Genomic DNA, 14,188 nt, shown 5'->3' on the forward strand with positions numbered 1-14,188 from the left:
TATATACTCTTCTGTGTCTACCAAACCAAAAAATCTGGTCAAAATTGGATCGAGGACCTCAGTTATATGAAAAGTGATTTTACCTGTTCGGACTAGGTGGTACACACGTAGTTTTTTTAAATAATAATAACGAAATAATATTAATTTTTAATGTTTAATGACCCTCGTCAATAGTAAGTGGGGCCGACATATCGGGTTCATAGTGATGGTCCAAACTGCGCGTACGAAGTATCTCTTTGTAAACATACGCGGATTTTCTTGGAGTGCGTGTGCGGTCTGGACTATTGTAATCCACCTCGTACAGACCAAATCTTTTCCTGCAAATAAAATATAGTTCTTGTTTTAAACTAGCATAACAATAAAAACTTACATGATGCAGACAAAAATAATGATATAACTGGACTGACATACTTTGAAGGCTATCAAGGCAGGCTTCATCCTAAATAACTATAACCAACTAACGAAATTGATAAAGATTATAAATATTGGTTGTAATGATAAGTTGTTGCTAAATGATAGCTAAGGATAGCTCTGTAAAACTGTTAGCAAGAGACGTGGAAGGGTTCAATTTTTTGAATAATCTATTAGCTAACTTATATCATACATATCATATTATATATATACTTATATTAATTACATCGTAATAACAGCAACGCTAGAAGATAGGACGGTTCAGCGAAAGGGATTGGCAAAAATCTTAATAGGAACCCCAAGAATACCTAAGTTTATTTTTGAGAGCAACCTGTTGTCTTCGAATAAAAGTGATCAATATTTTTTTGATAAGACTCAGGTTATATGTCAAATAGACTCTGGATTGTTTCCAGTCTAATTGTAACGTGTTGCGTAGTGCGGGCGGTTTAGGGATTATATAAAATAGCCGTCCTTCTTGTTGCGCTATTTTGAATTAAGTAAAAAGGCATATCGCAGATTTTTACTGTACAAGATGTGATACTCACGTATAACCTGATTTCCATTCGAAGTTATCCAGCAAACTCCAGGCTGTGTATGCTCTGACATCCGACCCTTCCTCCATGGCGTCTAACATAGCTGACAGATATTCCCGGTAATAATAAACTCGGTGATCATCTTCCAGACCAGTACTGGTACCTAAACCATTCTCCGTAATATATATGGGTGGATTTCCATATCTTTCTCGTATAGCAGTCAAAAGCTTGTAAAAGCCCCATGGAGTGGCCTAAAATAAAATAAGTATGAATGAATTGATGCTACAGGAGAAAGACCTATTCATACACATAAATATATATAAATATATACAAATAAAATATGACGCCAGAACTAAACAATTTTGCATATACATATTATCATATCAGAGATCTGATCATATAATATAAATCATAAAAATAAAAAATAAAATACGTTTATTTTGGAACATAAGATCATCATGGTATCACTTATTCCACATCATTAAATTGGAGCCTGTTGGCATCCCTACTCATCGGCAAAGAAGGCCGAGAGAAAAGCCGGCGTAATTTTATTAAACATACTTCTCAATATTCTGTTAATCAAATCTGTGTCATAACTCCTTGCTTTTATATTAAATTTAAAAGTTTTTTTAATTTTTATACTTACTACTACTTTTTGAGACTCTCCAATCTGCAGTTCCGGTAAAGTGTACTGGGCGGCACCAGCATCATCGTGAAATGAAGGTGAATCATACATAGTATCAACGGATTCATTTCTGTATACCATAAGAGTTAAGTAATGGTTAAGACCAAATGCATCAGCGCTTCCCTTAACGAACTCGATTTCTTCTGGGGTAAAATCAATGAGCCGGCTCCTAGGATAGCCCTGCTGAGCGCTTTTAGCAGCAATCCTATCTTTCATAACCTGTGGGTACCCTCCGGTTTCAGAGAATATAGGATGCACGTACTGAGCCCACTGTAATTATAAAGAAATCATGTAATCTAAACTTTAGGCTCAAGAGTTTGAACCCAATCACAGGAACTACTGGTTCGAAGAAGAATAATATTTTTATGTTAGATCTAGTGGAAGTCGTCTAGGAATTAATAGTAATAAGAAATGTATTTCGTTAACAGCAGTAACTAAAACTTTTAAAGAATTCGGTTCACCAAGCTATAAATAATCCTTATAGATTGAAATACAGGTTTTAATAAACTAAAAAGTGATTACCATGAAATCATTAGCATCATTAGCGGCCTGTTCATGTTCTTCACTTTCAGGCTCATACCACTGAGCACTAAATCCTACAAAAACGATGCCATTCCATTTGTCTCTATATTCTTTATCATAAATATGATAGGCTGTTGCATGAGCCATCAACAAATTCTTTGAACACATGTACTCTGCTACACCTTTCATGTTTAACATCGGCGCCAAGCCGTCATCGCCGTATCCATCATTACATATCTGGTAGGGCTCGTTTATTGTGATCCAATACTTCACTCTATCTCCGAAATGTTCGAAGGCTACCCTAGCAAAATCAGCAAACCAATCAACTATATTAGGGTTCGCCCAACCTCCTAATGTTTGCAGCTTTTGAGGCAGATCCCAATGGTTAATCGTAATCATAGGTTCAATATTGTGTTTTAATAGTTCGTTGATCAAATTATTATAATAGTCGATGCCAGCCTGGTTGATAACATCGGGGAAGCTGGTGGGTAGTATTCTAGTCCAAGAAAGGGAAAATCTATAGTAGTCCAAACCTAGTTCTCTCATCATTTCAACATCCCTTTTGTACAAGTGGTAGGAGTCGTCGGCAATGTCGCCATTTGAACAATCTGCTATTACACATGGTTTTGTGTGTGTCAAATGATCCCAGATATTTTCTGATTTGCCTAAAATAACATGTATTCTATGTATTAAATAATTTCCAATCGTTTATAAATAAAGAAGTCAGATAAAATATTTACTGCCTGAATTATTCAAAAGAAATTAATGGAAACATAAAATGTAAAAAGACTTTAAATTTTTTAGATTCTCTCTTACAAATTGTTACTAAATATGTTAAGAAAAAAAACCTAACAAATACTCCAAGTAATAAGTAAATAATGACTCAGTAAATATTTGTGTACCCCATATATCATATATACTGGAACTTAGTCACGAGAACTAAGTCTCGATTCTGTCCATAAAGTCATGCCTCGACTAGACCCAGACAGCGGTGACTGTGACACAAATATTTACTGAGTCATTATTTACTTATTGCTTAGAGTATTTATTAGGTGTTTCCTTACCATATAAGTCTGAGAACGTGTGTCCAAATTTAATAATGTGACTTGGTGGGTAGAAAAAACGTAGTTAAGATATTTATTCCACCACATGGCAAAATTTTAAATAGAGAAAAAATACAGACACATAAATGATACTATATAAATAATATACCATCTATATTCCAAGCTCCCTCCACTTGATAGGATGCAGTCGCCGTTCCAAAGAGGAAACCTTCCGGAAATTTCCTCACACTATGTCGCTCTGTCCACTTGCATTGTGCCACAGCAATACAAAACGTTAACAAGCTGAAATAAATAATTACATAAGGTAAAACTTCGCATTACGATTAGGCGTCCGTGGCAAAGCTCTATCCGTTCGAATTCTTAAAATAATAAAAACAACGAAAACCTGAAAATGTATGTGTCCTTACTTAATTAGCCTCTGTGCCTATGAAACGTTTTATGATTCCGAATTTATCCTAAAGTTTTGACTAAGAAGTTTTGATCATCAAAAGTGGCGCCGAGCTCTTACCAGTTCTTCTCGTCAGGTCTACGTCTTGGAGTGAATGTAAATTTAGAAGCATTTATCTTTTTACATATTTGTAAAGATACATGCGAATTGATGATATTTACATTAATTTATTTGAATTGCGAGTCATTGAGCTATACCGACACCGCTAATCTCAAAGTCAATTTAACGACTTTATATTAAGATACGGGACTATATTAATGTTAATGTGTCGTTCTATCGAATAAATAAATATCGTAGACCGCCCTCACATAACAGATGACGTTACCCCGATGTATGGAAATAAAGAAATAAAATACAGTTAAAGTAAAACACTTTGTTCACGGATTGAAGTTATGTTTTATTGTAAACTTATAATTATTTAAACAAAATTTTAAATTTAACCGACGTTTCGCGTGCTTTACAGCGTGCGTGGTCACGGTGACCGTGACCGTTAAAAAAGTGTTTTTCTTTAAATTTGTAAAAGTAATAAAAGACAATACTTAATACAGTTAGCTTAGATGATGATCACGACATTTTTTATTGTTCTATTAATATTTAAAAACGTTAAACATTACTTACAGTATACTACGGCTGGTCATAGTCGTGTCTTCTTACTATAACCTTATACTATTACATAATCTACTTTAAGTCTTGTTTTTATATAAACAGTTTTATCAAAGGTACTAAGATATATATCTTATCCGAAATATGTCATTTATATGGTACATCCATACATGACATATTATACGGAAAGCACGATTACATAAGGTACGCGTAGGATAAGTGGCGCAGGCTATATTATATCATGTCTCATAGATATGAGACATATCTGTGATATGTTTACATAGATATGTATATATATATATATATCGCAACCAACTAGTTTAATCATCTGTTCAGCCTCATCATCAGCCGTTTGTTACAATATTTAATAAACTGGCTTGGCTAATGCTTAGGCTATTCCTACGATAGAGTCAATATTTGACAGAAATAAAAAAGATGAATCATATGACATAAAAAATATTTATTTTTAAATTAAACTGCTTGAGTAAAATTCACATTGTTATTGTTACTACACTCATCCATTGTATTGTTGTTTTTCATGAAACTTTGGAAAACACCATCAAATTTGTGGTTTGCCGACGCCATATTGACAGTTTGAAGAGATTCGTTTCGAGTTTGAGAGTGGCAGAAAGTGGAATTGAATTTAAATTAACAGCCAACAGGCTAGGCAAGTAATTAAACGTCATAGATCCAAGTAATTTGCCTAGCTGTTTGATAAACTGTCTTTACATCTTTCAGGAAGCTAGTTACACGGCGCTGTTTAGTTAAACGTTTAGTCAATGGTATACAGCCAAGCCGTTTAACAAAATATATACATATAAAACGTTAGTTAAATTAATTTCCTGTAAATAAGTTGATTAAAGTCTTTGCGCGGAAGCCGTTTCAATCACTCCCGTATATCAAAATCGAAGGGTATCCAAATCATGTTAGTTATATATCTCAAAGTTAAAAGAAAACAATAGAAAGTTTTATTTTTGTTATAGATCCTAAAAAGTAACTACTATATTTGTTGTCAAAATAGACCAGTGTCGATAATTTTTGAAACCAAAAAAAATTACAGTAGGATGAAACCCATTAGAAATGCAGGGGAATATGATCAAAATGAAAGGAAAAATAAATTACGGTCGATCCGAGTTCGGGAAGTGGGAGGGGGGTGACTTTTAAGGGGGAAAAATTGTTTATCTTGATTTCCGGCGAAACTACCAGTCCTATGGAAAAAAGTTAAATGGCAAAGTTGTAGGTCATAAAAAGATCTACAACTTTGGTATTTACAATTTTTTCACATAACCTCAAAATTTAGGTGAAAAATTCAAAAAACCAAGTTTTTGGTTTTTTATTTTTATCTTTTTTTAAAAGTTTTTTTTTTCTACGAAATTTGGTGAAAACTTACCTTATTATGTCCCAAATATACTGTAATTTATTTGATTAAAAATATTTATTTTTTCGCCTCATTTTAACTTAATATCAAAAAAGCACCCTAATTTTCAATCTAAAATTCTGACGTCAAAATTTCAGCTTTTTTCAAAAAGTTTGGGGGCTTTTTGTTCGTTGAAATATCTAATTTCTGATGGTGTAAAAAAAATTATACATTACCATAGGAAATATTATTAGAAAATGCAAAAAATTGAAAAAACCTCAAATTCGAAAATTTTCTTTTAATTATGTACAATTTTGAGGTATTTATTAAAATTTACACTTTAATTACTCAAAAAACGTAAGATTTCATGCTTCATTGATAAACGAAAAAATTGCAAATTAAAATATACTTCTATAATTAACAAACAAATAAGCTAATAAAGTTAATATTTAATAAGACATCTACAATATTTTGAAAAAGTTGTAGAATCTTCTGTAAATAATATTTGTAGATGCCTATTTATTGCTGTTTTAAGATAATTTATATACCTGAGTGACCTTCGGTGAATTTTAGCCCAGTGTAAGTTATTTCATTGAGAAGTGGGGATGGACCTAGGAGGGTCTGGGCCTTACTGCTACCTGCTATTTCGTAGCAGCTGTAAAAACCGTTAGCCAGTATTCGAGATACAGAGTAGTGTACAACATCGTTTTTAAAAATACACCTGCAGGCTGAGTTACTCTAAGTGATTTGTGAGAAATTTACTTTATTCAAAGAAAAATTCAAAATATTAACTTTATTAGCTTATTTGTTTGTTAATTATAGAAGTATATTTTAATTTGCAATTTTTTCGTTTATCAATGAAGCATGAAATCTTACGTTTTTTGAGTAATTAAAGTGTAAATTTTAATAAATACCTCAAAATTGTACATAATTAAAAGAAAATTTTCGAATTTGAGGTTTTTTCAATTTTTTGCATTTTCTAATATTATTTCCTATGGTAATGTATAATTTTTTTTACACCATCAGAAAGTAGATATTTCAACAAACAAAAAGCCCCCAAACTTTTTGAAAAAAGCTGAAATTTTGACGTCAGAATTTTAGATTGAAAATTAGGGTGCTTTTTTGATATTAAGTTAAAATGAGGCGAAAAAATAAATATTTTTAATCAAATAAATTACAGTATATTTGGGACATAATAAGGTAAGTTTTCACCAAATTTCGTAGAAAAAAAAAACTTTTAAAAAAAGATAAAAATAAAAAACCAAAAACTTGGTTTTTTGAATTTTTCACCTAAATTTTGAGGTTATGTGAAAAAATTGTAAATACCAAAGTTGTAGATCTTTTTATGACCTACAACTTTGCCATTTAACTTTTTTCCATAGGACTGGTAATTTCGCCGGAAATCAAGATAAACAATTTTTCCCCCTTAAAAGTCACCCCCCTCCCACTTCCCGAACTCGGATCGACCGTAATTTATTTTTCCTTTCATTTTGATCATATTCCCCTGCATTTCTAATGGGTTTCATCCTACTGTAATTTTTTTTCATTTTTTACTATTTTTGAAGGCTTCGGCACTGGTCTAAAAGTAAAATAGATTACTTCAAGATCAATGTGACAATCAATGTGACAAATCTAATCTTTCAAGGGGGTATCTTGTTAGTATCAATTTCCGAGCATTGGCAGATATAATTGCCGACTTGAGAAAGATACACCTGCCAATCAATTAAAAATACGGACATTGTTAATTTAACACTGTACTATAATTATGTTTATTAATTAATTTTACACTTCTCTTTTTTCTTACAATACTATCCATAACTACTCAAATGTTTAGATTATGATCTTGGTAATACGTTTAAAGGCAAAAACAAATCTTCGGTTACAAATAAGTAAGTAAGTACCCTGCATCCTCAAAAATTGTTTTGGTTGAAGCCTCCAAATAAACACATTTTTAACAGATATCAAAAATAACAAACAACTTACTAAAGTTTAACGAGAAGAATATTATATTTATCTTACTTAGTTTGGCCGTCTTAAAATAACGTCTCCAAATCGATTATCAATCTATTTCTCTTTATCTAACGATATTTTTTATTAAATGTCTTGACTACTTGATATTTCCTAATCTTATGCAATATAATAAAATTATTGCTTTATTTATGTCTGGAGACAAATCATACCCCACGAATTTACGTCCTATATCAATTTTACAGGCTTTAAGTAAAACCTGACCTGTCCAAGGCTTTTGACTGTGTAGAACATAAAACATTATTGGGAAAATTACAATATTATGGCGTCTCATCAAACTCAATAATAATAATATATTCATACTTGACTGACCGTTTACTAAAAGTGATTATAAATAAAGGAGAGTCGTTAGGGGCTCCCATTCCCTGGGTGTGCCTCAGGGGCCATTGCTGTCTCACATAAATGACCTGCCATATGTGAAACGTTAATTTGCAGCTGATACATCTCTCATATTTTTTAAATCAGTACGCGCAGTAGAAAAAAATATTTCTTTATAATCAAGTAAATGAAATTATTCAATGTGTTGATTCAACTGTATTTTAGGGATCACTCTAGATTCTCGTTAGCAATGGAAGCCTCACATTACCACCCTAACGAGAAGACATAGTTCGGCTGCTTTTGCGATAAAAAAGATTAGATTATTATCTGATTATGAAACAGCGAGGCTTATATATTTCGGTTACTGCCATAGTGTTATGATATATGGTATCTTGTCGTGGGGCTCAGCAGCCCGATGTTCAAGATATTTTTATATTACTATATATAAATTAAAACCGCGTGGCACGCTAAGATAATTCTTTGAAGAAATCGGTAATTTAAAAGTTGCCACCAGAAATACATTTCTAAAGCGCAGTGACTGTCACAATTTAAACACAAGAATTAGGAATAGTCTTGCTTTTCCAGTTTTCTGACTTTCTAAAATTGCTCACTCATTTATGGGGAAATGTATACAGATAACAAAATTTAATATCATATAACCAAACTTGCGTTACGTTTAAACCTTACGAGATATTAATATTGTGTATCACTAAATTTATTTATAATGACAATATTGTGAGTATTGTAACTCACATGGTTCCATTATATAAATATATTTCGGAAATACTTCAGTATGCAGCTGGTTTCACAGAGTGGTGGTGCGTGGCAAAAACTGCCTTGAAAAACGCGCAGTTCTGAAACGGCAGTATTCTTTAAGTATTCTGTATTTTACTCTTCACATACATAAAATAAACGCGTAACAGAGAAGAAAAGTTAGCATTAAATCATTTCAACGCAGACGACGTCAGAGCGATCTCTACGTATTTTTATCGAGCGCTCTCATTATTTTGTTAATTAGCAATTGTTTTCGAATTAATTTCCATCCATAATACCATTAGCTTCGATTCAATGTGGTTAAAATAACGTTATTAGCTATTGAAATACATACTCAATTATTTCTGAGCGCCTGTCGCTATATTCAGAGAACTGATTATTTTATACGAGTGAATATTGAAATTTCAAATATCAGTATTATGAGGTCTGAAGCTTTATTTATTTTACGTAAAATTCAAAATCGATAGACACTTTTTAATTTACATTTATATGTAACTGGGGCAGTGATATTTGCTAATACAATACTTATTTTACAACCCTTTTTGTATTAAAATGTGTCGTTTCGTAAATATAATTCTAAGGCAGATTTTTTTATATTTTTGTTTGTTTATTCAGGTTCATGTCTTTAGTACAGCGGGTATACTCTTCTGTGTCTACCAAACCAAAAAATCTCGTCAAAAATTGGGTCGAGAACCTCAGTTATATGAAAAGTGATGTTACCAGCTCACTAGTTGGTACACACGTAGTTTTTATAAATAATAATAACGAAAATAATATTAGTTTTTAATGTTTAATGACCCTCGTCAATAGAAAGTGGGGCCGACATGTCGGGTTCATAGTGATGGTCCAAACTGCGCGTACGAAGGATCTCTTTGTAAACATACGCGGATTTTCTTGGAGTGCGTGTGCGGTCTGGACTATTGTAATCCACCTCGTACAGACCAAATCTTCTCCTGCAAATAAAATAAATTTATTTTTATAAATTAGCGTAACAATAGAAACTTACATTATGCAGACAAAGCAACAATAAAACTGGACTGACACACTTAATTACTATTACCAAGACCAACTAACAAAATTGATACAGACTATTAATATAGGATCTAAAAAGCGGGTATATAAATGATATGTTGTTGATAAGTTTAAAAAAGATAGCTCTGTGTGTCTAAGTTAGCTATTAGCTAACTTAGACATCATAATAACAGCAGCGTTAGAAGGCATTAGTTTAATAGGAACCCCAAGAATACCAAAGTTTATTTTTGAGAGCAAAATTATATGTTACAGGCGTGTCCGCTAAGTTCAACCTTTGTCTATGAATATTTTTAAAGTGATCAATCCTTTTTTGATACGACCCGGGATGCTTGTCAAACAGATTCTGGATTCTTTCCAGTCTAACTCTAACATGTGGCCTAGTGCGGACGGTATACAGATCTAAGATGTGTAAAAAAATAGGCGTCCTTCTTATTGCACTATTCTTAACCAAGTACACAAAGGTACAAAAAAAAACAATTAATATAGTCTTTATATATCGTAAGTTACTCTACAAGATGTGATACTCACATATAACCTAATTTCCATTCGAAGTTATCCAGCAAACTCCAGGCTGTGTATGCTCTGACATCTGACCCTTCCTCCATGGCGTCTAACATAGCTGACAGATATTCCCGGTAATAATAAACTCGGTGATCATCTTCCAGACCAGTACTGGTACCTAAACCATTCTCAGTAATATATATGGGTGGATTTCCATATCTTTCTCGTATAGCAGTCAGAAGTTTGTGAAAGCCCCATGGTGTGGCCTAAAATAAAATAATTATGAATTGATGTTGATGCTACAGGAGAAAGACCTAGTCGATAATAATATTATAAAAATAAACATAATATGACGCCAGAACCTAAACAGTTTTTGCATCTTTAATCATTATGAATCTCTGTATAATAATAATAATAATATATATATATATATCTGTGGTTTACGATATTTTTTTATGAATCAGAGGGTAGGCAGAATATGAGCACACGTGGGTTTTAGTAACAGGGCTAAAAATATTCGCTTTTTAAGAAAATGTGGTAATTTAATTTATAAGTTTTGGTATAATATAATGCATAAGAAAGAAAAAATCCATTCATGCAGTCGTAGCTCCAACGGACAGCTAGCAACCTGCATAATATGGAACCTACCATATTATGCGGTAAATATTTAACCCTACTGTTATTAAACATACTTCTCAATATTTTAGAAATCAATTATATTTTATAACTCCTTGCTTTTATATTAAATTTAAAAAGTTGAATATAAAGTATATTTATGTAAAGTTTTTTTATACTTACCATTACTTTTTGGGACTCTCCAATCTGCAGTTCCGGTAAAGTGTACATATCTATACCAGCATCATCGTGAAATGAAGGTGAATCATACATAGTATCAACGGATTCATTTCTGTATACCATAAGTGTTACGTAATGATTAAGACCAAATGCATCAGCGCTTCCCTTAACGAACTCAATTTCTTCTGGGGTAAAATCAATGAGCCGACTCCTAGGAAAGCCCTGCTGAGCGCTTTTAGCAGCAATCCTTTCTTTCATAACTTGTGGGTACCCTCCGGTTTCAGAGAATATAGGATGCACGTACTGAGCCCACTGAAATTATAATATACAATCTAAACTTTAAGGTGCATTATCTTGGACTGAGTCGATTAAACTAGGAATAAATAACAATTAAAAATGTATTTGGTTTACACGAGTAACTAAAATATTTTAACAAATTCGTTTTACAAAATTGTAAATAATGCTTTGTGAAATAGGGTTGGCTTGTAAAATATGAAACACTGATATTTATTAAGTTAAAAAAGATTACCATAAAATCATTAGCATCATTAGCTGCCTGTTCATGTTCTTCACTTTCAGGCTCAAACCAGGGAGCACTATATCCTACAAAAACGATGCCATTCCATTTGTCTCTATATTCTTTATCATAAATATGATAGGCTGTTGCATGAGCCATCAACAAATTCTTTGAACACATGTACTCTGCTACACCTTTCATGTTTAACATCGGCGCCAAGCCGTCATCGCCGTATCCATCATTACATATCTGGTAGGGCTCGTTTATTGTGATCCAATACTTCACTCTATCTCCGAAATGTTCGAAGGCTACCCTAGCAAAATCAGCAAACCAATCAACTATATTAGGGTTCGCCCAACCTCCTAATGTTTGCAGCTTCTGAGGCAGATCCCAATGGTAAAGCGTAATCATAGGTGCAATATTGTGTTTTAATAGTTCGTTGATCAAATTATTATAATAGTCGATGCCAGCTTGGTTGACAACATCGGGGAAGCTGGTGGGTAGTATTCTAGTCCAAGAAAGGGAAAATCTATAGTAGTCCAAACCTAGTTCTCTCATCATTTCAACGTCCCTTTTGTACAAGTGGTAGGAGTCGTCGGCAATGTCGCCATTTGAACAATCTAATATCTCACATGGTTTTGTGTGTGTCAAATGATCCCAGATATTTTCTGATTTGCCTAAAATAACATGTATTCCATGTATTAAATAATTTCCAATCGTTTATAAATAAAGAAGTAAGATAAAATATTTACTGCCTGAATAATTCAAAAGAAATTAATAGAAACATAAAATGTAAAAAGACTTTAAATTTTCAGATTCTCTCTTACAAATTGTTACCTAATATGTTAAAAAAAACCTAATAAAAACTCCAAGTAATAAGTAAATAATGACTCAGTTAATATTTGAGGCACAGTCACCGCTGAGGCCGAGCTATAACTGTATGGTCAGAGTTAATACAAACTAGTCCTCGTGACTTAGTCCCCGTATCAAAATCCAATACATTTTTGTCATAAGGGAGTCATATAAGAACGTGTGTCCAACTTTAATAAGTCTGACTGGTTGGTGGACAGACAGTGTGAAAAAATGATACGATATAAATAATATACCATCTATATTCCAAGCTCCCTCCACTTGATAGGATGCAGTGGCTGTTCCAAAGAGGAAACCTTCCGGAAATTTCCTCACACTATGTCGCTCTGACCACTTGCATTGCGCCACAGCAATACAAAACGCTAACATACTGAAATAAATAATTACATAAGATAAAACTTCGCGTTGCGGTTAGGCGTCCGTGGCGAAGCTCTATCCGTTAGAATGCTTAACAAAATAAAAACAACGAAACGCTGAAAATGGATGTGTCCTTGCTTACTTAATCAGCCTCTGTTGGTCTGAATTTTTTTATTATTCCTAATTTATCCTTGCTTGATTAGAACCCGCAAGGAAAGCGTGGCCGTCCCAAGCAAACCTGGCGTCGTACAGTAGAAGACGAGGCAAAGAGAGCCGGCAGGGCTTGCAGCGAGGTGAAATACGAGGCCCAAGACCGAACGCGATGGTGACTCACTGTGGACGCCTTCTGCCCTACCTAGGGGTTATAGGACCTTATCCTGAAGAACTACTAAGAAGTTTTGACCATCAATAGTGGCGGAGAGTTCCTTACTAATTCTTCTCGTCAGGTTTGCGTCCTGGAGTAAAGGTTAATTTAGAAGCATTTATCTTTTCGAATACGTGTATTCGAAAACATACATGCAAATAAATCATATCAATTATTTGTTTTTTTGAATTGTGAGTCATTGAGCTAAACCGAAACTGCTAATCTCAAAGTCAATTAAACGACATTATATTAAGATACTTACAGGTCGGGATAATCTGGATATAATGGAGTCTTGGTCTTTGGGTACCAAGTAATTACCTGAGGCGGAAGTCTAAACTTTTGGATGTACCGCGCGCACATTCCAACTTGGTTAGCGAAGCGCCACTCACGCGAGCAATACAAATAATAAACAAAATTTATTTTGAGGTAGACCTATTTGAGTACGATAATCGGCGTGTAGTCTGTGTGGACACATATTAATGTGTCGTTCTATCGAATTAGTTAATAAATATTGTAGGCCTCCCTAGTTACCGTTACCCCGATGTTTAGAAATAGAAAAATAAAATACATTTAACTTCGCTTGATGATGATGATGACGCCAATTTCTAAACGTTAAACATTACTTACAGTATACTAAGTCTGGTCATAGTCGGGTCCTCTTACTATAAACTTAGTCTACTTTAAGTTTAGTTTTTATATAAACAGTTTTATCAAAGGTACTAAGACTTTCATATCTTATCCGAAATATGTCATTTATATTGTAAATTCATACATGACGATTACATAACTTATAGCCATAGGATAAGTGGATGAACCGCTAATTAAGCTAGTTGGCTGCGATATATATATCGCAGCCAACTAGCTAAATTAGCGGTTCTTTTAACTGCCTAGCCTTTTAACTAGTGGCCTGAAAGTTGTACAGACAGTTGATCAAACAGCAAATGACTTGGATCTATGACGTTTCATTACTTGCCTAGCCCGTTGGTTGTTAATTAAAATTCAATTCCAC

The 14,188-nt window shown here is 33.3% G+C and overlaps 1 protein-coding gene across 1 annotated transcript; it reads right to left on the reverse strand.

Annotated features, from left to right (window-relative positions):
• Positions 1-135: 135 nt before the first annotated feature.
• Positions 136-13,842, reverse strand: LOC110995309 (lactase-phlorizin hydrolase-like). The gene is made up of 12 exons (XM_045632550.1): positions 13,807-13,842; positions 12,695-12,828; positions 11,601-12,265; positions 11,075-11,383; positions 10,304-10,542; positions 9,535-9,696; positions 4,282-4,293; positions 3,364-3,497; positions 2,152-2,816; positions 1,591-1,899; positions 957-1,195; positions 136-317 (listed from the first exon to the last, which is right to left on the reverse strand). Exons 1-12 carry the CDS (start codon positions 13,824-13,826, stop codon positions 155-157), a joined length of 3,051 nt encoding a protein of 1,016 aa, XP_045488506.1. The 5' UTR covers positions 13,827-13,842; the 3' UTR covers positions 136-154.
• Between the last annotated feature and the right edge of the window lie 346 nt (positions 13,843-14,188).

The sequence above is a fragment of the Pieris rapae genome, chromosome 2 (assembly GCF_905147795.1).
Source record: "Pieris rapae chromosome 2, ilPieRapa1.1, whole genome shotgun sequence".
In the NCBI taxonomy this organism is placed as follows: Eukaryota; Metazoa; Arthropoda; class Insecta; order Lepidoptera; family Pieridae; genus Pieris; species Pieris rapae.